Below are 24,962 nucleotides of genomic sequence, written 5' to 3' on the forward strand. Positions count from 1 at the left end.
GTTCTAGCTAGATGCCCAGACCACAGTTAAGTTGTAGCTCTAGGAATTAACAGGCACGTCCCCATTCTGGTTTCTATTCTATGTGTCACAATCCGTAATTGAGGGAAATCAGGGCAGGAACTCAAGGCAGGAATCTGGAACAGAAGCCACAAAAGAACACTGCTCATTGGCTGGCTCCCAGGACCACCTGCCCAGGCATGGCCCTGCCCACAGTGGCCTGGGCCCTCCCCGTCAATCAATAGTAAAAACCACTGGCCAGTCTGATGGGGGAAATTCCCTCAGGTGAGACTCCCTCAGAAATGCCAGGTCTATCAGGTTGACGCTGAAGCTAACTAGGACAGCATCCTTAGGCCTTATCTGTGGGCTTTGAGTGAATGTTAAGTCGCTTCATTTAAATGAACTCTTTCAGTGTATGCCTGTGACCCTCTCTTGTTATTCATGCCCTTGCATTCAACTACATGAATTATAAGTTCCTATTCTCTTACCCCAGACTCCCTGAAGTCTTGAGTGGATCTACAGGGACCGTATTTCTTTTATGTGGAATTGCGTTTTCCAAATTCTTTGCAAGCCTAGCAATGTTGGATTGTATTGCCATTGTGACACTTAGAAAGTCTGAAGGGTCACTTTATCTCCTTGGAGAATGCTAAGTGTTTGTGTCAGCAAACAGTTTACTCACCTGATTCAAATCAATGGACTCTTTCAGCTTTAACTGGGCTGCTTGGGGTCTGCCAGTCCCATGCAGTGAAGATGTACTTTCAAGAGTCAGGCTTAGATGCGAGAACAATTTATATGCAGAACCTGGGCTTCTTCCCCTACCCTGCCTCTGGATTTTCTGGGTTTTCTGACCTCATCTTTTTATCAGTAGTCACACTGTATTTCTATAATTGGGGTTAGCTTAACATTTTTTAAAAGAATTATTTATTTTATGTAGATATCTTCAGACACACCAGAAGAGGGCATCGGATCCCATTACAGATGGTTGTGAGCCACCATGTGGTTGCTGGGAATTGAACTCGGGACCTCTGGAAGAGCAGCCAGTGCTCTTAACCACTGAGTCATCTCTCCAGCCCTTAACTTAACATTTTTAACATTTATTATTTTATTTGTATAACTATGTGTCCTGCAGGAGTATGTTGTGCACCACATGTGTGTAGCTAGACGAAGACATCAGAGTTTCTGGAAGGGAGTAGTAGATGACCGTAAGCCACCATGTGTGTGCTGTAATTGAACCTGGGTCCTCTAGAAGAACACAACCTGAGCCATCTCTCCAGCTCCTAATTCCTAGGTTTATTTTTTATGCCATTAAGTCTGACTTTTAGAGCCAGACATAGTGATATAAATTCAAGATCCCAGCATTTGGGGAGTCTCTCTCTTCTCCCCGCCCCTTCCTTTCCTCTCCTCCTCTCTCCTTCCCTGCCCCAACCCCAGTCTTATTTATATTTATAGCTCACATGTCTTTAAGCCCATGACCTCCCTGCCTTGGTGTTCCTAGTGCTGGGATTTCTATTAGAGGCTCGGAGTGGTGCTAACTAATATCTGTCTTCAGGGAAACAAAGCGAAGGTGAAAGGTGGGAAGCTTCCCTGACTTCCCTCCCTTCCTCCAAGGATGTTCCTCTCCTTCCAGCGGTCTTGACTACTCTGTCTTGTGCCTCCCGGCAGTTGCTTTTATATCTTCTGTGAGATCCAGAAGCAGAGACTCCCAATATTAACTGAAAGAACCATGTGGCTTCCACAGGGTTGATCCTGCCACTGGACTGCTGGCTGCAGACACCAGATTCCTCAGTGACTGCCCTGTCATTTTATCTCTGCCATTGGAAAGGAAGGACAGTTTTTCCTCTTTTGAGTCTGAGAACATCTTGAGTTAGTGCTTCTTTGTCACAGAGAAGAATCCATTCCGCGGCGAGGGAAGGAGGAATGCGCTCTGGGACAGGCACATCCGAGGCTCCTTCCCTGTTTTACATGACTTCAGGCTAAAGGTTACTGTGTGTGGGAGAGAGGTTACATCCATATTTGTGTTTACCTTTTGAAATCACACCAGCATTCCCTTAAATTCATAGTAATCCTCCAGTGCATAGCAAGGATATTACGATTTGCTGACAGTCCGAAAAGCAGAAGAATGCCAGAGTCACGTAGATCAGATTTGATTTCTCAGCTGTTAAAGTCATTGAGCGTGGTCATTGTCAAGTCTCACCTACATTCTGAGAATTTAATAACAACCCCACAGTTACCCCATCTGCAAAGACCAGGAACCACTAGTTACATTTGAGGTGCGTGACTGTCAGTGTTCTGGATGACAGGAAGCCTCGGGACTGCACTCAAAGTCTCCAAATCTCTGTAAGTCCTCTCAGCATGAAGGTCTGCTGGCTTTCCGAAAAGATCACCTCACAGGATAAAAGAGCTGCCGTCACTGTCTTCCCATCCTGGGTGTGTGGACCATGTATTCAGAAGCACGGTCTGATGAGTGTAGTGATCGTGCACAGTGGTCACTCCCTAGTGAGGGGAAACCGCAGATGATGGCGTCCAGACACAAAGGACTTCGCTAGAGGCGTGTCTGTGGTGGCAGCACCCGCCAAGCGGTGACTTTCAGAGGGACGTAGCTCCGATGTTGTACTCGGAGAAGTGTGTGAGCCTGTCTCTGCTGATGTTGATGGAATGCGTTGGTTGTATCTTCCAGCCTGATGAAAGATTATTTCTTCAAGCCGCCCATCAGTCAGTTCAGCCTGAACTTCCTGGACCAGGAGCTGGAGCAATCCTACAGAGCCAGCTACCAGGAAGAGGTACGTTCTCACTGCGGCCTCACAACACAAGCCCGGACCTCATGGGACACCGTGCGTGCATGATTTACCGAGTAGCATGAAAATGAAGGCTAATACTGATTCCCCACAACCAGGAAGCCCTGTGTTGGGACTGTATGCGAATTTATATCTTTACCAGGGAGGAAAAACCCAAGGCTCCATTATCTTAAACCCACAGCACACCCCTGCCAGACTGTCTCTGCCATAGCTGGTGTTTCTGGTCTTCTAACTGCTACCCAGCCCTGGAAAGATGCCCGTTCATACCTGTTCTGGCCTCTTGAGTGACGCTTCTCTCCCGATATCAGGAGGTCTAGAATGCAGGGTTCACCCCCGTCCCCGATCACACTGCTACCTTGACTCCCTTGAGTTAAGGCAGTTAGCGTTCCTCTTAGCCTCTATGTCATGTTCCCCGTAGAAAACGTCCCTGACACCAGCTGGGTTTTACTGCCCTGTAGGCTTCTTTACCCGTCGTGTGCACCTCACATTGGAATCCCATGTGGCTTCTGAATCTAACACCCAGCTCTCTGTTTCTGTGCCGTCTAAATCCCATCACACACACAGACACACGCCCAGTCATACTCAGCAGGGATGGAAGAACCTGGAACCTGGTTGGAACTCTAGGTAGCGCGGATCCCAGCTTTCTCTCCCTTGGCCTCCCGACCCAACCTGAGTGTTCCAGAGCCCAAAGTGTGCCATCACCTGACCTGGGACCAAGAGGGCTTCCACTCAGATTTCACTTGCTCATTGAGTGGCAGAGTGTGATGTCTGTAATGTCTAGACCAGGGTGTACAAGCAATGGCTATTTGCTTTGTGTGGTTAGAATGGCTGCTCTGTCAGCCTCCCACTGGACAATGAATATCATCCCCAGCACGAACCCTGCTGGCGCCTGCCTAACACAAAAAATGCTAAGCTTTAGCATCTAGACCAGGAGTTGGGAAAGTTGGGAAACCTGGGTATTCAGGTGAGAGTGAAATCACCCCCATAACTCAACCCGCATCCCCACTGGCTGCCTGAGTCTTCCCTGACCAAGCCCTGGCTACTCCCTAGAATGTTTCCCAGATCCCCAGGAAGAGCGATACATTCATGTGGCTCTGCAGAGGTCACTGTGGCAGCCTCACCTCCCAGATCTTAGGTCTTTTTTTTTTTTTTTTTTAAAGATTTATTCATTTATTATATATAAGTACACTGTTGCTGTTTTCAGATACACCAGAAGAGGGCATCAGATCTCTTTACAGATGGTTGTGAGCCACCATGTGGTTGCTGGGAATTGAACTCAGGACCTCTGGAAGAGTAGTTGGGTGCTCTTAACCGCTGAGCCATCTCTCCAGCCCAGATCTTAGGTCTTTTAAAGGGACCTTAAGTTAGGACCAGGCCCACAGTCAGAGGTCTCAGAGCCTCTGAATTCCAGGGATGAGTAGAAGGCCGTGACTCTACCCCTGTGCCCGCTCTGCTCAGGTGAATTCAGTCGTGACACTGGGACTGCCCTCTCATTCCCCAAGGCCAAGTCCTGACTTCCCATTTTCTCCAGATCCTCCCACAGACTTCCAGTCTCTTCCGTCCCTGAGTCCTGAAGTCCCATCCGCCGTGTGCCATGTCCCCCTTTCCCTGTGACCCCTGGCTTGACATTCTGTATCTTCCTCCTAAGACAGGCCTGGGGTGCTCTTGGGGGGTCAGTTCATCTGACTGCAGCCCACTCTGGCTCTTCATCCCCTGTGTTCTTTGGGACAGCCACCCTGGACCTCCATCTTCACACAGGAACCATGTCACCTCTTCCTCTGTCGGCTGTGGAGAGCTCTGACTGAGGTGGCACCTCTCTGTAGGGCCTGTAGGGGTCTAGAACCGGTTGTGCTTTGGACACGTCACGTGGCATCAGTTTCCTTCTCCGGAATTCCCTGGCAGCGTGCACGTGGCTCCTTAGTAAACACCACACAGTGCCCTGTTTCTTGGGCCCGCTGTCCACCGTCAGGCTGCCTGATAGCCCTTCAAGTTTTGTTTCACTCCCACCCTGAGCCCAACCAGCCCAGAGCAGGCCCCACAGGCTTTCTCCCTTACAACATACACAACATACAGAGATTTTACTCTTTTTTTTTAACATGTGTGCTCTGCCTTCATGTATGTATGTGTACCACATGTGTGCCTGGGGCCTGTAGAGGACAGAAGAGGGTTTTGGATTCCCTGGGAACTAAAGTTAGGCATTGTTTTGAACCACCATGCATGTACTGGTCCCCTGGAAGAACAACGAACACTCAACTCCTGAGCCTTCTCTCCAGCCTGGAAGGCTCCGTTGATAAAGGTTATGTACACTCATTCCACACACAGAGGCTTTCCTCAGCTGCTGCTGCTGCTGCTGCTGGAGTAGCTACCTGTCTTCTGGTGAAGCTCTCACATCCACCCATCCCTGGAGGCCCCCATCACCTGCTGCCTTCCCACTGCCTTCCCAGATGTGTTCTCCCGACCTCTAAGGCAGTGGTTCACCTTTCTGAGTGACTGTGTGACTGTGTGAGAGAGTCTACCAACTTACAGTCTGCTGCTGTGCAACTCTGGGCAAGTTCCTTAACTTTAAATGCCGCAGTAGTGAGGAGATAACCATCCGTGTGACCCATGCCAGCTTCTGCCTGTCCCTCCCCACCGAACTCCCTGGCCATCTGAAGACAGGTCAGCTCACCCTGTCCTCTCCTGCTCTAAACAGGTCATAAAGAACTCTCCCGTGAAGACGTTTGCCAGTGCCACCTTCAGCTCCCTTCTGGATGTGTTTCTGTCAACCACGGTGTTCCTGATTCTCTCCATCACCTGCTTCCTAAAGTACGGAGCCACCGCCACCCCTCCCCCACCGGCTGCCCTGGCCGTCTTTGGTGCAGATCTGCTGCTGGAGGTGCTTTCTCTCATAGTGTCCATCAGGTACGCCCCGCTGGGGAAGTTGTCGCCAATGTTTAGCCTCTAGCTCCCCCTTCTGGCTCCATGGTTAATGGCAAACTGATGAACACAGGGACCAGGTGCCTGAAGAGAACAGAACTTCATTTCCTTCCTCCCACCCCATCTCAGGGATCCTCAGGGCCAGCACCGACCTTCACTCCACACCGGTGGCACACTAGAGGGTCAGCTGCCCTGCAGCCCAGCTAATGCCAGATCCAAATTAGAGATTAAAAGGAGAAGTGAGAAATTCAGAAAGAAGAAAGGGAGGAGGAAGTGCAAAGCCTCTGCTAACCTAAGGGCCAAGCTAGTCCAATTGAGGAAGTTGTGTCAACTTCTGAGCTTGGGACAGGCAGTACTTAGTTAGAGATGTCACCAAATGTGCAGGCTGCAGGAAACACAGATAACTGGACTTTATAAGTGTGTTTACATGGCGTGTTACATAGGATACGATCAAAGCCAGGCACGGTGGCACACACCCGTAACCCCAACTCTAGGGAGATAAAGGCAGAAGGATCAAGAGTTCAAAGCCACCTGGGCTGCTTAGCAAGTTCAAGGCCACCTGGGCCACACAAGACCCTGTCAGAAAACAAACAAAATAGCCTAACATGGAGAGAGAAACCTGGAGTGGGGAGGAGTATCGATCACATCTGTACCCAGGATCTAATATCTGTAGTGTATCACGTTGATACCACTCAGTCATAGAAAGACAACCCAGCCCATTTTATTTTTTAATTGAAAATAATTTTTAATACAATATATTCTGATCATAGTTTCTACTTCCTCAGCTCCTCCCAGATCCCCTACCTATCCAACGTCAAGCCTTCTTCCTCCCTATTTAGAAAACAAACAAGCCAAAAATGGAGGGTTAAAAAGAGAAAGGAAAAGCACAAGAAATATAAAACGTCGAGTTAATTTTGTGTTGGCCATATGCTGCTGGTATGTTTATATACCTAGTGAGACTCCATCGGAGAAAATTGCGTTTGTTTGTTTGTTTGTTTGTTTGTTTGTTTGTTTTGCAAGCAGCTGTCAACTGCAGATAGTTTCCTGGTTAGATGGGAGTTCTTATCCACTTTCCCACTCACCTTTGGGGTCTCATCTGGCTTGGACCGGTGCAGGCCCTGTGCACACTGCCACAGTGCTTGTGAGTTCATGTCTGCATCTGTCCTGTTGGATCTGAAAGACACTGTTCTTGTAGGATCACCCATCCCCTCTGAATATTACAGTCTTCCCACCCCCTCCTCTACACAGCTCCCTGACCCCTGAGGGAGGGTTTGATAAAGACAGTTAGGATCCAGTGGTTTGAGGTCTCTGACTCTCTTCACATTGTCCACTTGTAGGTCTCAGTTTTCCCTTCTATTTCAGGAGGGAGCTTTTCTGACAATGACCTATCTTCTTTTATTTATTTTATTTACATGAGTACACTGTAGCTGTCTTCAGCCACACCAGAAGAGGGCATCGGATCCCATTACAGATGGTTGTGAGCCACCATGTGGTTGCTGGGAATTGAACCACTGAGCCATCTCTCCAGCCTCAGAATAAATATTTTCAATAGACAAAAGGCTGGCCCAAGGTTCTGGGAAGACCTAGTTTTCTCCATGTCTTTTGGGTGTGGGTGCCCAGAACACTCTCTCTTTTTTTTTTTTTTTTTTTTTGGTTCTTTTTTTCGGAGCTGGGGACCGAACCCAGGGCCTTGCGCTTCCTAGGTAAGCGCTCTACCACTGAGCTAAATCCCCAGCCCCCAGAACACTCTCTTTGCATGCACACCCATGCCAATACATGCCTGCCTCTTGGCTACTGTGACAGGCGGTCTTTGCACCATGCCCAGCCTCGTTCAGTCCACTGATAATTGCCCCCAGGAGCTAAGGCAGAAATGGCAAGAAGTGCCTTGTCTGTGAGTCTCTTATCTGTGAGTCTCTGCTACTTGCACTCAACACCCAGTGCAAACAAACCAACCAACCAACCAAAACAACAGGACAGCTTGGGTTTGGCCCCGAGACTTACATAGTTTGTCTTTTCTCCCTTTGGAGTGGGCTGTGTGGGATACCCCCTCCCTCCTTTCTCACCCACAATCCTTCAGTTCCCTCCTTTCTCACCCACGATCCTTCAGTTCCCTCCTTTCTCACCCACAATCCTTCAGTTCCCTCCTTTCTCACCCACAATCCTTCAGTTCCCTCCCTGCAGCAGAGACTGCCCTCTCCCCCAGCTGAAATGATGTGTCTGCACCTTCCCTTAAATTCTCTTTCAGAATCAAGCCCTGCCCACAGCAAACAACCCTCCTGTTCCTGCCCCCATTCACCTGTGTCCTGTTCCCACTCCCCAAGACATGACTCATACACAATCTTACCAGGGTCTACTTCTGTAGGACCCAAGCCAAGAACTGCCTCAGCCTCTAAATGTCCTTTTTCTTTCTTTTGTGTGTGTTGGGCAGTGCTGGGGATTGAACCTAGGTTCTCTCGTGTGCTAGGCAAGTATCATATCACCAGATACACATCCTCACTTTCTTTTTCTTTTGAGACAGAGTCTCACTGAGTAGCTTACTCTGACCTTGAACTCATTCTGTAGCCCAGGCTGGCCTTGAATTCACTCTATAGCCCAGGCTGGCTTTGAACTTCTGATTTTCCTGCCTCAGCCTCTTGAGCACCTGATGTTGCAGTCCTGTGCCAGCATCTCTGGATTGTTGTTTTAGTTTACACATGAGCACAACTGAGCATTGCTGTGATACGTATTATTTCGAACATTTGGAGAGTGGAGGCTGAAGGACCTGAAGTTATAGGTTCCCCTTGGCAACAAACCGAATTTGAGGCCAGCCTCAGATGAGTTTGAGCCAAACTCAGAAATGAAAATTGAAAATAAAATGAATTTTATTGTGACAATTCACATGCAACAAACTCGCTCATTTAGGTAAATAATACAGTGGCTTGGGATGAGGCTCAGTGGTGCAGTCAGGGTCCTGGCAATATATAAATTATATACTACATATACATATATAGGCATAATAAACACACAGAGTTGTAAAAACATTATTGAAATGTGGTTTAGGATATTTCTGTCAACCCAAAGAGCCCCTGTGCCTGTGCGAGCTCTCCACACCTGTGCCTGTGTGTGCCCTCTGCCCACTTATGCCTGTGTGTCCTCTCCACACCTTGCCTGTTGTGCTCTCCACACCTGTGCCTGTGTGTACTCTTTGCACCTGTGCCTGTGTATATTCGCCACACCTGTGCCTACTCTCCACACCTGTGCCTATGTGTGTTCTCCATACCTGTGCCTGTGTGTGCCTTCTGCCCACCCATGCCTGTGTGTGCTCTCCACACCTGTGCCTGGGACCCAGCTCCATTTGTGTTCCTCTCTCGGGGCCCTGAGTTCTGCCTGTGAAAATATCCATGGTTTTTCCTCAGTGATGTTCCAAGGCCTGTGTTTTCATTTAGATTTGAGGAAGCCAGAATAGCCCAAGGACTCTAAAAGTGTACTTGAGTCTCTGTGAGCAATGCCAGAGGATTGGGGGTTGCTGGTCATGGCTGGATGTATAGGGTTAAGACCAAATGTGCAAGTTCTGGGCATGTTCAAGAAGTCTCTGCTACTGATCCCCAAGTAGCTCCTGACTAGATGTAAACACAGTGAGCCTGTCCATCCTCCCCAGCACAGGCCTGAGTTCTGAGTCTCCACTCGAAGGTCCCAGCATTCTCTCTTCCACCTGCCCTACCCTGTCCTGGGGGTCCCCTAAAGGAACCTGACCCTTCCTAGTCACAGTTCTCCGTACTCTCAGTCCCCACTCTTCATCAGAGGATTTACCAGATCACTGTCACTTTCCTGAGGTGGCCCCGATCTACAACGGTGAAGAGTCATAGGCTCTGTCACTGGAATAGGAAGGCGACTTCCAGGAAATAAAGATGTCTGCCGTGGGGAGTGGTGGCACACACCTTTAATCCAAGCTCCAAGAGACAATATCAGCTGGATCTCTGTGAGTTTGAGGCCAGCCTGGTCTACAGAGCCAAGGCTACACAGAGAAACCATGTCTCAAAAAACCAAAACAAACAAACAAACAAAATGACGACGACAAACCGGCCCACTGTGTTTCTCATAGTTATGATCCAAGTTGTGAATGAGGCAGTTGAACACACAGGGACGAGGTTAGTGGCAGTGGGCTGTCTTCGGTACGTGACCTATTTTGCTGAAAGGACGAATGCTCTTCGTGTCCTAACCCAAACAGAACCTGTTCAGCTGCAGCAGAGTTAACACCTCCAAAAACGTCCTGCTTGTGCACGGAGCTCAGCGAGCCCCAGGCTGAGGTGCTGTTGGCAAGGTTTTCACCTCTGTGTTTCCAAGGAGGAGGCAGTAGATATTGTGGGTCCCAGGGGAACAAGGGGGAATGTCACTGTGTGACCCTGGCAAGGCATCTCTACCTCTGGCTACCAACAGCAGCCTTCCCCCCCAGTGGGACCCCCAGAAGACTCAGTAGAACACCTCTGGATAGGTCCCACTGAGGACTTCCTGGCTACGGTAGGCTTTACTTGGGGCTCGTTCCTATCTTTCTCAAGCTCTGCAGACCTACAGAGGTCTCTGACATGTGCATTTTGTCCAAATGGAGACGGTACGCTTACAGTTGGATGTGAGGGGCTTCATATGCCCACTTGCCCCAGGCAGGCGTCAGACACGGGGACATGGGACCCATGACGGTGTGGCATGCTCACCCTCTGCTCCAACCTTCTCCCCTCTGTGTCCCAGAATGGTGTTCTTCCTGGAGGATGTCCTGACGTGTACAAAGCGCTTGCTGGAATGGATCGCTGGCTGGCTCCCTCGCCACTGCATTGGGGCCATCTTGGTGTCACTTCCTGCCCTGGCTGTCTATTCACACATCACCTCCGAGTTTGAGACCAACATAAATGTAAGTAGCTGCAGGCCATCTTCTCTCCATGATGCCCAGGCTCCCTAACCTCTTCTCTCACTTCCAGGCTGATCACTTGGGCCAAAATTCATGTCTTTAAAGAGGAGCTTTCCATCACTGCTTTTAGCCATCCTCGCCATCCTCTGAGAACAGAAAGCCTGAGCTAGCTGGGCATGGTGGGACACACACACACACACACACACACACACACACACACACCAACTATACCCCTGTACCACACACACACACACACACATACACCAACCATACCCCTGCACCACACACACACACATATACACACACACATACACCAACTACACCCCTGCACCACACACAGACACACTCACAGACACACACACACCAACCACACCCCTGCAACACACACACACACACACAGACATACACACACACCAACCACACCCCTGTACCACACACACACACAGACATACACACACACCAACCACACCCCTGTACCACACACACACACCAACCACACCCCTGCAACACACACACACAGACACACACACACCAACCACACCCCTGTACCACACACACACAGACACACACACACCAACCACACCCCTGCAACACACACACAGACACACACAGAGACATACACACACCAACCACACCCCTACAACACACACACACACACACACACAGACATACACACACACCAACCACACCCCTACAACACACACACACATACACCAACTACACCCCTGCAACACACACACACACACACATACACCATCTACCCCCCTGCAACACACACACACACCAACCACACCCCTGCAACACACACACACACCAACCACACCCCTACCACACACACACACACACACACACACACACACACACACACACACACACACTCTGTTCCTTTTAATTTGGGGGTGGGGTGGGGCCTTGCTTACACTAGGCAGATGCTCTACAACTGAGTCACATCCCCAGTCTTTTACCTTGTGAAGGACTTACAGAGATGGAGTCCCACAACAGTTTAAACATTTGTACTTTTCCTCACGCACCTGCCCCACGTGTCCATATGCTACAAGGCAATGTGCCGGCCTCTTAAAGTCTCGGACTGGCACCTGGAGTAGCTGCAGCTCTGGGAAGGAGCTTTGGAATTAACTCCACAAAGGGTGAGGTCATCGTGGGAAACATTTGCGCCTTGCCCATTAGGCTGAGATCTAGAGCGGTGTGCTTGAGTGTAATAGAACTACGTGGGAGCATCCGATGTCCTAGCATCAGATCACGTCTCAGTGGTTCACAGCAGGAAGTGTTTGGAAGGCGGACCCTCCCACAGTGGTAGGGCCCCAGGAAGCAGCCTCCCTTTCCTGTCGATCAAATGACGTGTGCCATCTGATATGTCTGGAGGAATATTCTCCTAGCAGCGTAGATTTGCACCTAAAGTGCTGTGATCTGTTTTTAAAACCAGTAGGTGACCCAAAGGAAGACTTACTGCACACCTCCCATTTCCTTCTTGTCACTGTGACCGGATGAGAAACCCGTAAGGGGTGGAGACTCACCTCCGGTTTGGGCCTGAAGGGAGCAGTCGGCCACAGCAGGGAAGGCATAGCTCCACCGTGATGGGTTTGTCAGGTTCAGACTCTTCATCTTACAACCTGCTTGAACAGGAAACAGCGATGGCATAGACCAGGCTCTAGACCTCAAGGCCCTTCTCTCCAGAGATCCACTTCCTGCTACGAGGGTCTACTTCCCAAAGATCCCACAAACTCCCAGAATGGCACCCCTGGCTGGGGACCAGGCATGCAAACGCATGCGCCTGTAGGGGACGCTTTACCTCTGAGCCATCAGAAGCAGCACCGGAAGTGTGGGCGAGTGGGTCTGCAGCACCGGAAGTGTGGGCGAGTTGGTCTGTGACGCACGGATTGGATGGAGGCTCTCCTAACACTGTGTTCTCTTGCAGTTCACCATGCTCACGGGCTCTGCAGTGCTGGTGGCCGTCGTGCACTACTGTAACTTCTGCCAGCTCAGCTCCTGGATGAGGTCCTCCCTCGCCACCCTTGTGGGGGCTGGGCCGCTGCTTCTGCTCTACATCTCGCTATGCCAGGACAGGTGTGTGACGGTGTAGCCCTCGCCTTGCATCTCTCAGGGCTCAGCAGCAGTTCTGTGTCAGTGCTGTGTCATGCGTTTCCTCCATGACTTGAGAGCCCCCAGCACACGTAGTGCTCAAAGGGTACCAGGTGGGGGTGTAGCTCAGCGGTAAAGGGCCTGCCCAGCACGCAGAGGCCCTTGGTTCAAGTCCCCAGGAGTACCAAAACCACACACACACACACACACACACACACACACACACACACCAAATATATAACCCAAAAAGTAATAAAGTGCCCTAAGAGTGATACGGAAAAGGAAAGGAAGTCATTAATAACACCACACAACAGGCTGTGCGTGTGAAACGTAGACACTGAAACATAAACGAACATTGGATTTAGACTTCATTTCTATCCCTGAAAGGCGCCTCTATCATCAGTTATGTACAGACATGCAGAATCCCACAAGACTTTTGATCCCACACACTGGGACTTGGGAACGCAATCTGTAAATATTTGACGATAGATGTCCTTGGGTACCTGCCTCTGTGAGACATGACGATTGCAGGGTATTTGAACTTTCCTTTGTAAGTTGTAATCTAAGAAAGTAAGAGCTGAATTATTTTACATGAGAGCATCAGGATGAGGAGAGACAAGAAGGAAAGCCTGAGTAGTGCAAGCCTGTAACCCTACTACTCAGGAAGCTGAGGCAGGCGGTCTAACCTAAGCTACATGGCAAGACTCTGCTGGTACATGCATGTCATCTCACCACATGGTAAGCAGAGGCAGGATAATCAGGGGTCCCCAGTCTTCCTCGGCTCTATAGAAAGTCTGAGGCCTTCTGGGCTACCTGAGTAGAAAGTATGGTGTGGACAGAGATTAGAGTCCACGATGGACCTCTGGAGACAGGAACAGTTCTCCATTGTGCTGTACAATGATAGGGACATTTAAACCCAATAAGAGCCAGGTATGGTGGCACACACCTGTAATCCCAGCTGGTGAAAGGGAAGTGGATGCAGAAGGACAGAAAGTTTGAGGGTAGCCTGGGCTACAGAGGGAGTGAGACCCACCCAGTGCAGTCGGCACAGCGAAATGCCCTGTGTGGATGACAGTGAGGTTCCTAACTCTGCAGGCTCCACCAGGGGGATCGCGTTGGCTCCTTGGTTTGTTACATGTGTCTCAAGTTTCCTGTTACATGCCAGCGACTGGCTTTGTGGCTTTTACTCTTTGTCAACTAAACAGGCAGTTGGAAGTAGAATAGAAACTCAGGTACCAGAATGTATACAGTACATTGTTGAAACATCTCATGATCTCTTAAACCAATTAAGCTTCCGTTTGTGTAACAAACAGCTAAATGCCAGGCCTTTCCGGTAACTTCTTAGACAGGTGCTGCCCAGGTGCAGCAGAGAGCCACATAGCCAGGGAGCAGGCAAGCAGGGTTCGTTGTATGTGGCAGGACATCCAACATTCCCGCTCCCTAACATATTGTCACAAGCAGGGCCTTCCACGTTTCCCGGGTGCCCCTTGGGATCGGCACTGGTGTCCCTGAGGACCACTGCTTTACTAAGTGCCATTGTCAGCAGCATCAAGAGTCTGTGAGAATCACAGTCCTCTGTCCTCAGTTTCCTGCCCGTATTAATAGCAGTGTGAAACGTTCGTGTTCTCTACAAAGCAAGATCAAGAGGGACTCTGGATTAGAGCCGCAGTTCAGGATCCGAGAAGAAGCAATGTGCGACCTCCTCCTGCCTTTGGGGAACATCTGGGCTCAGGGTCATCCCAATGCTTTGTACAGAGAGTATGGGATTCAGCAGTAGCCTTTAGCTTCAGATGCCTCGTGAACCCTTCAGGGTGACATTTAGTCATAGCTTTGGCTTCTCCTCTTGGATCCAGAGCGGCAAAGTGGGGGTCTCCCCTCTGCCTCCCAGCTACAATCCAAACAGCAGATTTTGGCGGAAACTAATAGATGAACCTTACCCTCCACGTGGAGGGTTCTCTGAGCCACGGCCCAGTCCCAGTTGCAGCTGGGATTAGCAGGGCACGGTGCTCACTGGGAAGTAATCAAAACCTGAGCGCACCTTTACAAAAGAGAGGGTGTCCATCACTTTCCTGTTGCTGTGATAAAACGTCCAGGCAACTTATAGAGGAAAGTGTTTAGTTGAGTTTATGGTTTGAGAGGGTCATGACCAAATATTTACCTCATGTCCCCAAAAGAGAAGTTACATGAACTCTCGGGTTGCTTTTAACAATGCCTTTTTGTTTCCTATAATATTTCATGCATTTTATTTCCAGTTCCATTGTGATGTCACCCTTGGACACAGCACAGAATTTCAGGTAAGCTTCCAACCTGTGGCCTTATCTCCCGAAAATATGCGCGCGCGCGCGCGCGCGCGCGCGCGCGCGCGCGTGTGTGTGTGTGTGTGTGTGTGTATACATAGGTTGAAAAAGCAAGCAATAAGTGCATATTAAAGTATCCGATCACAGTTGTTTCTTACTAGGAAGGTGAGTAGTCATTAGACATGTACTAGAATTAGTTTAATTTTATGTAACAGGAAACCTCACAGAAAATGTTTTATCATTTAAAGAATTTTGACCTGGAGCAGCCAAGATGTCTTAGCTGTTCAAGATGCTTGCTATGAGACTCTAGCAACCTGAATTTGATCCCCAGGACCCATGGTTGGAAAGAACCCTGTCTACAGTTGCCCTCTGTGTTACCACCACACATGCCCCTTGGGACACATGCTGCATCCTCACCCATGCACAGGCAGACAGTAATAATAAATAAATAAATAAATAATAATAATGATAATAAATAATAGATAAAAATAAATAAATAAATAATTTAATTTTATATATGACTATGTATCTGGCTAGAAATTTGAGATGATAAATATTTGAATTTTTAAATTAAATATTGAACCCTTGCTTCACTATAAACAGAAAAGTAAATCCAAAATAAATTGAAGGGTGAGATATAAAAATTATGTGTGCTGTGTACATGCAGATCTGCAGCCACTCGTGCTCCTATACGCACACACATACCACACAAAGAAATAATTAAACCATGAAGGCTAGAAAAATATTCATGTTCATGCCTCTTAAGACAGATAACTTTCCAGTGTTATCAATAATAAACAGGCCCACGAGGAAAAGACTGAATGACAAATTGGAAGGGACAGAAAACGTACATAGAGCATAAACCCCACACAGATGAAGTTCACAAGGTCTGTCACATATCAACCACATTCCCCCGCTCCTGGGAATCAAACAGGACACCATCCATGCTGTGCAAGTGTCCCTGCTGATCTTCAGCTCAGCTTATGCTGGACCCTCAGAAAGTCTGGCGATCAAGCTTGTAAGACTAGTACTCTGGAGCCTGAGGCGGGGGGCGGGGGGGATTGCTGTGAGTTTGAGGTCAGCCTAGGCCTATAGCGTGGCACTGTCTATACTGTGTATTTGGGATAGATCCCAAATGTTATTAGGTACCAAGCAAGGTGTCTTGCTGGTTAGGCTGAAAGTTGGCCCTTGCTTTCTCTTTACCTGCCTGCTATTTCAAGTATCTCTTTTACATGATAATAGATTTTAGTCTTTTACTTTAGCTTCCATCCAGTATTCAGACTCTTACATTCCTTCATCATGGACTGAGTGTGAAGAAGGTGACAGCCTGTAATCTCAGCTATGAGAGCGGACTCATACATCGTGAATCCAGTGCAGAGTGAGCTCAAGGCTGGCCTGGGCAGCTTTCTTTGAGAGGCCATCTCGAAGTGGGAATGAAAACTGAAAGAGCTTGGAATTGCTCAGTGGTAGAGCCCTTACCTAGCACAAGGCCCCGGGGTCACTCACCAATGACAAACACACCAAGAATCCTCTTCTTAGAGACTGGCCTTTGCTATTTAAATTTAGAACTGGATTGGCTGCTCTTGTCCACCTGTCTTAGAATAAGAATCACTGGGTATGATGGCATATCCCATAATCCCGCACTTGGGAGGTGGGAGCAAGAGGATCAAAGTTTCGAGTTCATCCTCAGCTACATAGTGAGTTAATTCCAAGACAGCTCAAGCAACATAAGACCCTGTCTTAATAAAACAAACCACAGGGCAACGTGGATTAGCAGGTAAGAGTGCTTTCTGCTTCCAGCACAAGGAGACCTGGTTCCACAGACTTATCCTCGGACCTGGACACACTCCTGGGTGTCTGCATCCACCAATCACATATACACATAATAATAAAGTTGTTTGGGTTCGGGGTTTGATTTTTTAAGGTATAAGTCAATGAGAATGCTTGTGCATGCTGCTTCCTACCAAACCTGTTGACCTAAGTCCAGCCCCTTAGGAAACTTACTACAAAGAGCTGTTCCTCAATGTCACAACATTGGGCAAAGTAACTTAGCTCCTGACCCAGCAAGCCATGCTCACAGGAGATACCGTTGGTTCCTCCCCAGAGAAACTGCTTAAAAGCCAGGCAGAGAGCCTGGTGGTGGTGGTGCTCACGCCTTTAATCCTAGCACTTGGGGAGCAGAGGCAGGCAGATCTCTGAGTTGGAGGCCAGCCTGGTCTACAGAGCGAGTTTTCAGGTCAGCCAGGGCTACACAGAGAAACCGCCAAAAAAAGTCAGAGAACCTCAGGCTAGACTAAACTGTGTTTTAGTCAGTTAAACAAAGTGCTCACTTTGCTTAGCATTTGAGATTGATAGACATTATTATTCGATTCAGTGCTTTAAATGAAATAACCATGGGATGTCCTAGGATAGAGCTTTGTCCTGTTCCCCACCTGCTGGTCTAGGAAACCTGACTGGTGTCAGGTCTCCTGTCCGCCTAGCTGGACTCCCAGGCTAGCTCAGCATAATTACAGGGAGAAGACACCAGAGACAGCAAAGTGAAGCGTTTCTCCCAGTGAGCTGTGACGATGGCCCTAGAGGATCTCAGTGAAGACAGGCGGCTCCGAGCTTCTAATATCCGCATAGGAAGCTCAGAGGGAAAGCAGGTGTTCAGAAAAGCTGCATTGTCTGCGCACGTAGCCTCAATACCACAGCTGCTGCTACCATCCAGGGACCCCTCCCCAGCCCAGCCCAGGCCTCTCTGAAGATGATAACCTCCCCTGGGGAGCTGGCACAGCTACCCTGAACATGAAGGGAAAAGGGACTTGGCCACGCACCAGCTAGTCTTCATGGTTTGCACATGAGGAAACCAAGGCCTGGCAGATGATATGGTCACCCAAGGCCTCCACTTGTCTTACCAGAGCAGCTACCCCAATGTCAGGACTTTTGTGGTGGTATTTTGAGGAGCGTCTTGAGTTCATCTATCTGTCTGTCTGTCTGTCTGTCTGTCTGTCTGTCTTTCTCTCTCCCTTGTTCTTTTTCTTCTTCTTTTTTTTTGAGATAAAATATTATATAAGCCAGGCTGACCTTGAACTTGCTGTGTACCCAAGGATAACCTTACACTCTTTTTTTAAAAAAAAATTTATTTATTTAATGTATATTACAGATGGTTGTGAGTCACCATGTGGTTGCTGGGATTTGAACTCAGGACCTCTGGAAGGGTAGTCAGTGCTCTTAACTACTGAGCCATCTCTCCAGCCCAACCTTACACTCTTAATAGTCTCTCACTAGTCTCTCACTCCAAAGGCTAGGATGTTAGATGTGTGCCACGAGGCCTTGCTGCATCCACTACTTTAAAATACCCTTATGTCAAAAGTGACAATAAGACCTTAATTAAATACTGTAGCTAAGGAACTAAGGTTTCTGGGTTCTAGATCTCATCGGAGGACACATCGGCTTTATATCCTTTATATTTACATAGTGAGCAATTCCACCATTACATAAAGCCCGACAACCTGCCTTGGCCGATTTAGAAATGCACTAACAAATAAAACTTATAGGAACTGAACAGTCAAAGTTTTGTTAAAAATAGAAGGGGGTGGCAAGAAAGGGATGGGGAGAAGGAAGCAGGAAATTCAAATGTTAATGTAAACTGAAGTAGGACAAGAGAAGAATCATTTTTTTTAATTCTACTTTCCCCCTAAATTTTCTATGATTGAGTATGCAGGATTTTTACAGAGGAAAAAACTGAGCGAGTCTGGCAGTGTATGCCTATGATCCCAGCACTTGGAAAGTGGAGGCAGGAGGATTAGAAATTCAAGGTTACCCTCAGTTATATATAGCAAATTCAGGCCAACCTGTGCTACATAAGATCCTGCCTTAAGAAGAAAAGGGTTGGGCTGGGGATTTAGCTCAGTGTAGAGCGCTTGCCTAGCAAGCGCAAGGCCCTTGGTTCGGGCCTCAGCTCCAAAAAAAAAAAAAAAAAAGAAGAAGAAGAAGAAGAAGAAGAAGAAGAAGAAGAAGAAGAAGAAGAAGAAGAAGAAGAAGAAGAAGAAGAAGAAGAAGAAGAAGAAGAAGAAGAAGAAGAAGGAAAAAAAAAATCATGGTAGCTCTCGGAGCTAACTTGGTTTCAGCTGCAGGGGCCTCGGTGGCACCTGCTTGCCGGAGAATGGCACGGCTGGATGTAAGTTCAGTCATCCAGCAAAGGGGACAGGAAGTGTGGCCTAGGACGTTTGTAGGCCAAGGTTATTGCTTAGAAAGAGAGCGCTCGTCTCCATGCACAAGGCTCTGGGCTCAGTCTATGCCTGTATGAGGACTTCTTGGGAATCTCTAGTTAAATCCTAAATGCTCTGCATTTGAAATGATTCAGTAATTCCAGGGTATGCAAAGACGAGGGTAGGAATGTTCTTTGAAACGTCATCTCTTCTCATAACTATGGTGTCCCTCAGTGTGAGTGTGGTACACCCATGTATTAACCTATGCTATAGCCCGGGGAAAATAGCTGTGCACGTTACCCTGAAGGAAAGATGTTCTGCTCTTTATGCTGCTGATTGATTTCTCACCGTGTGTGTGTGTGTGTGTGTGTGTGTGTGTGTGTGTGTGTGTGTGTACATAGAGATTTTATATATATATATATCATATCTTAAATGTATACGTCTCATTCTTTTTGGAAATGTTAAGATTTTCTTGAATAACTTTGGTGAAGCAAAACTACCTAGAAAGGGGGATGCGTTCTGTGAAAGTTTCATACAAGTTGAGAATAAATAAAGTATAAAACAGTCTTCGTAAAATGATGCCTGTTGCTTAGAAATCTGAGAATAAGGGGTTGGGGATTTAGCTCAGTGGTAGAGCACTTGCCTAGGAAGCGCAAGGCCCTGGGTTCGATCCCCAGCTCCAAAAAAAAGAACCAAAAAAAAAAAAAAAAGAAAGAAAGAAAGAAAAAGAAAAAGAAAAAAAAGAAATCTGAGAATAAAATCTATCAATATTCAGTTTCTTAGGTACAGTGATGACACTGTGATCACTAAGGGACATGTCTGTATCCTGGGAGAGACATACTTTCGAAATGCTTAGGAAAAAGCATTTGGGTCATTTTGTCTTTTTAGATTTATTATATACACAGCGTTCTGCCTGCATATATGTCTGCAGGCCAGAAGAGGGCAGCAGATCTCATTACAGATGGTTGTGAGCCACGATGTGGTTGCTGAGATTTGAACTCAGAACCTCTGGAAGAGCAGTCAGTGCTCTTAACCACTGACCCATGTCTCCAGATTAGGAAACAGTATTTGTGTGTGTCAGTTATGTCTTTGTATGTCACATGTGTGTATATATGTACTGTGAGGAAAGCAGAGAGGCAACATTAAACAGTTGAATCCAGATGAAGATTTATGAATCTGGATCCGAGTGTTACGAAATTTAGCGTTTCTATGAAGTTGGGATTTTTCTAAAAGAAAGAGTTGAGGAGAAATCTAGTAAGTTTTTCTAAAAGGCTGGGCCTAGTGGTCCAGGCTTGTCATTCTAGCATACTGGTATGGAGGCAGGACGATAATTCCAGGCCAGCCTCCAGCTGCATAGCAAGTCCAAGGCCAGCCTTGGCTGTATACAACAAGAAACCAAATTAAATATCAATAAAACAAAAGCGCCGGTGAAGCCTGCAAAACACCCAGGCTGCTTTATGGCTTCCGGTGCTGACGGGGCGTGCTCAGCCATGCTCGGCAGAGGGCTCACTGTCTGTGTAGGTTTGCAGCTCTCCCTCATGACGCGCTCTGTGCGGCTGTGTAATGTCTCCTCTCTCCGCTCCGCAGTGCCTCCGAGAGGAGCCCGTGCAACAGCTCAGTGCTGCAGGACGGCAGGAGGCCGGCCAGCCTCATAGGCAAGGAGCTCATCCTCACCTTCTTCCTCCTGCTCCTCTTGGTCTGGTTCCTGAACCGGGAGTTCGAGGTGAGCTACCGGCTGCACTACCACGGGGATGTGGAAGCAGACCTACACCGCACCAAGATCCAGAGCATGAGAGACCAGGCCGACTGGCTGCTACGGAACATCATCCCCTACCACGTGGCGGAGCAGCTCAAGGTCTCGCAGACCTACTCCAAGAACCATGACAGCGGGGGAGTGATCTTTGCCAGCATCGTCAACTTCAGTGAATTCTACGAGGAGAACTATGAGGGGGGCAAGGAATGCTACCGCGTCCTCAATGAGCTGATCGGTGACTTCGACGAGCTCTTGAGCAAGCCGGACTATAATAGCATCGAGAAGATCAAGACCATCGGGGCCACGTATATGGCAGCCTCGGGGCTGAACACGGCCCAGTGCCAGGAGGGCGGCCACCCACAGGAGCACCTGCGTATCCTCTTCGAGTTCGCCAAGGAGATGATGCGCGTGGTGGATGACTTCAACAACAACATGCTCTGGTTCAACTTCAAGCTCAGGGTCGGCTTCAACCACGGGCCCCTCACGGCAGGTGTCATCGGCACCACCAAGCTGCTGTATGACATCTGGGGGGACACCGTCAACATCGCCAGCAGGATGGACACCACCGGGGTGGAGTGCCGAATCCAGGTGAGCGAGGAGAGCTACCGCGTGCTGAGCAAGATGGGTTACGACTTTGACTACCGAGGGACCGTGAACGTCAAGGGGAAAGGGCAGATGAAGACATACCTTTACCCGAAGTGCACGGACAATGGAGTGGTCCCTCAGCACCAGCTGTCCATCTCCCCGGACATCCGCGTCCAGGTGGACGGCAGCATTGGGCGGTCTCCCACAGATGAGATCACCAACTTGGTGCCTTCTGTTCAGTATCTGGACAAGGCTTCCCTGGGGTCTGACGATGGGGCGCAGACCAAGGAAGCGACCCTGTCCTCTAAGAGGCCCTGGAGAGAGCCAGTCAAAGCAGAGGAGAGGTTTCGATTTGGCAAAGCCATAGAGAAGGAAGACTGTGAAGACACAGGCGCAGAAGAGGCCAATGAACTCACCAAGCTCAACGTCTCAAAGAGTGTATGAGGCAGCACAGAGGAGCTGCCGAGGTGCTCTGCTTGTCCAAACACAATAATATCTGTACCGATGGGCTGTTGTGCTAGCTAGCACCTCAGTTTCTGTCCCCAGATGTGGTGTCACGTGGTCATTTCAGCCCTAATCTCTGTGTGGAGCACAGTTATTCAGGGTTCATTTCCACCCATTTCGGTTTTTCCTTTACTCCCTTTCCAGGAAGCCTGCCCCTAGCCTGGGGGATCCATTCAGCAGTGTGGAGGAATACAAGTGCCTTCAGGGTTTGGCCTTGCATCTGGGGCTGAGGCCACTGGTGGAATCATGGCCCTGGGGATTATCTGACTTCTTTAAGAAAAAAAAAAAAAAAGGAAAAAAAAGCTGTGGTTAAAATACCATTTTTATTGCCTTTTCTCACAAGGTTTTTTTTTCTCATACAGTGTTTTCCAGTTTATTTTTTCTATATATGTAATAGTATTTTTCAGTCACCTGGCCTTTCTAAGCACATACACGCACACACTTGCATTTATGAATCTGATATAAAGTGCCAGTAACTCACCTGGGGGAGGGGCTATAAAAGGGAGCAGGGCTAGAAGCTCAGCAAGCCCCCTCCTGGCATCTCCCGGGTACCTGGGCCCACATTCCTGTGGTCCACAAATGGGCCTCTCCGCCCCCAACACTGGGCAGCTTCAGGGGCTCATCTGCACGCAGGCCAAGATTTCATATGCTCGCCAGGCGCAAAGCTTACAAACCAGGCCTCAGGAATCTCAAAGCCGTGTTTTCATCCCGACCCCCTCCACACACAGAGGGGTCTTCCAACCAAGAGTGAAGATGCTTGTCTCAGATGCTGACCCATCTGAGGGAGACGTTTAACCATCTGAGGATGCATTTATTTATTTATTTATTTATCAAAACATATGTATTACGGGGGAGGGGCCACTGGGTAGTTTTGGTAGAGGGGGAAACAGGGAGTGGTCAGGGCAGTTTGCAAAGGACACAGCTGACCAATGACAAGATGTCCCTCTATGTTCCATGTCTCATCCACTGTGGCCCACGGTGCCACCCAGGGTGCTGCTCCCCCTTGTGGGGATCCAGAGTAAAACTGGCTCGGCGCCAAGCGGGATTCTGCAAACCTTTTGTCGGCCCCGCCCACTGTCGGACTGTGCAGGCTGACTTGTGGTGGGATTTAATTCTGTCGAAGGGGGTTTCCTACGGTGCACAGAGGGACAGAGCCATCTGTTTTGCCAAAGGAGATGCAGACAGCCAGTCACAGAGACGCCGTTCACGTTGCTGGCTGCCGCTTGCTTGTAACGAAATTGTTCTTCCATGTTGAGTCCCAAGTTGACACTGGGTGGAGCTCAGGCTGCTACAGTTGCCCCACCGCCATCATTTTTCCAGGTCACGCTGGAGTGCAGCTCATGAGACAACTGAGGACCAGCTCTGTGTCTGTTGGAGGTCTTCATGCCATGCCCTGTGGTGTGTTCTTTCACTGGTAAACTTCACTGTCTAACTTTCACATCTGAGTTCAGCCCAGTTTTCACTCCTCCCCAAAGATGGACAGAACCTGCTTGTGCTAGCAAGGTGACATCTTAGTTCTTAGTCACTTCCCCAGAGACACCTGGGATGGCCACCCAAGCAACAAAGCCATGCCAGGACCCTGAGTATTCTTAGTGACTGGAAGATCTCTCTTCCCAGTTGGCTCCCTGTTGGTCTTCCAACTCGAAGAACAGAGAAGTTGTGACAATGCCTCTTACTTCTAAAGAATGTATTCCTGTACAATGCCACAGATTTTTCTTTTCTTAAAAAACACTACCTGATTCTTTCCTTGTGCTAGGGGTTTAGGGCATGCTGGGGTCTCCTGCTGTCAGTATTAGGGTGTGCTCATCTGAGAGAGGATCAGTCTGTCCTCTGTCCTCATCCAGGCTTCGTCACTTTGAGGAGCCAGCTAGTGGTCGGGGAGGGGGAGGGGGAGGGGTTTGCAATCTTGGTTCAAGATGTGCTTTGCCAAGTTCATCTCTAGCCGCATCTTCCCTCTCAAACTCTTTCTTTCTCTGCTGCAAAGGTCTCCATGACTCTTTCCCCAGCCCACTCCCCAGCCCCAGCCCTGCAAACCAGCTGGGGAGAATCGTTATTAATCTTGAGCAGGGGGTCCGGTTCTGCACCGTACAGAGAGAGCCCTGGCTGAAGGGCAGCTCAGGCCGAGTGCAGCGGTCTTAAGCAACACCCTGAGCCTTCCTGAAGAACCAGTGTAGACATTCTTCTTTCAGGGTGCAAGGCCCCTGGGGCCTTTCCAGCTCCCTGCCCCAAAGCATACCTCAACACAGAACCATGGGGGCTCTGTAGCACATCTGCCGTGCAGCTCGGTCTGTTGGCACTGAACGAACAGCCGTCGCAGGAGACAGTTGGGCTTCTAGGCAGTGGACTCGAGTGTCCATCAGATGGCAATACTCCTTAGGAACCTAGGGCAGGACGCAATACTCCAGAATTGAATGTGTGTAAATAGTTGCTTTGCACCGCAATTGCCCTTTCCCTCTTGGCCCAAGCTCAGATCAATTTTATACATCTGTCTGATCAAGCACACATAATTTCATCCCACACCAATGGACGTAGAACGTCGGTTATCAACCCCCAAACTGCTTGACGAGCCCCTCAGATGTGCCGCACCTGCGCATGGCTCCCTCCGCCCTAACGTCACTCCCAGGAGTGCGCCCTGCACATTTGCACACGACACGGCGAGCCAAAGGCAGTGTGCGACCATCACCTGGGCTGTAGTCACTTGTAGTTTCCAAAGATAAGTCTGCATTCGAATTTCTTGATTTTCGAGGTAAGCAATTTTTTTTTTTTTTTTTGGATTGGTGATTTTGAAAATCGCATCGAGCCTAGAACCTGAAATTCTGTTAGCAAGAGCTGACTGTTTGTATTCCCGCATTTTCCTTTGCTCTGCTCTTTTTAAATTGTTAATTCTAAGAATTTCAAAATGCATCCACTGAAAAAAAAAGGATATTAAAATGTTCTAAAACTTAC

General features: G+C 48.7%; 1 protein-coding gene across 6 annotated transcripts in view; it reads left to right on the plus strand.

Moving 5' to 3' along the window:
* Positions 1-24,961, plus strand: part of Adcy9 (adenylate cyclase 9) — a 123,135-nt gene extending 98,174 nt beyond the window's left edge. For all 6 annotated transcript variants that reach the window (XM_087571385.1, XM_087571386.1, XM_087571389.1 and 3 more), the window contains 6 exon segments: positions 2,675-2,777; positions 5,485-5,693; positions 10,431-10,590; positions 12,521-12,669; positions 14,937-14,978; positions 20,762-24,961. In XM_087571385.1, the coding sequence (XP_087427511.1) occupies positions 2,675-2,777; positions 5,485-5,693; positions 10,431-10,590; positions 12,521-12,669; positions 14,937-14,978; positions 20,762-21,956 (1,858 nt within the window). In that variant the 3' untranslated portion in view covers positions 21,957-24,961.
* Position 24,962: the final 1 nt, after the last annotated feature.

Source organism: Rattus norvegicus, chromosome 10 (assembly GCF_021556685.1).
Source record: "Rattus norvegicus strain SHRSP/BbbUtx chromosome 10, alternate assembly SHRSP_T2T, whole genome shotgun sequence".
Classification (NCBI taxonomy): domain Eukaryota; kingdom Metazoa; phylum Chordata; class Mammalia; order Rodentia; family Muridae; genus Rattus; species Rattus norvegicus.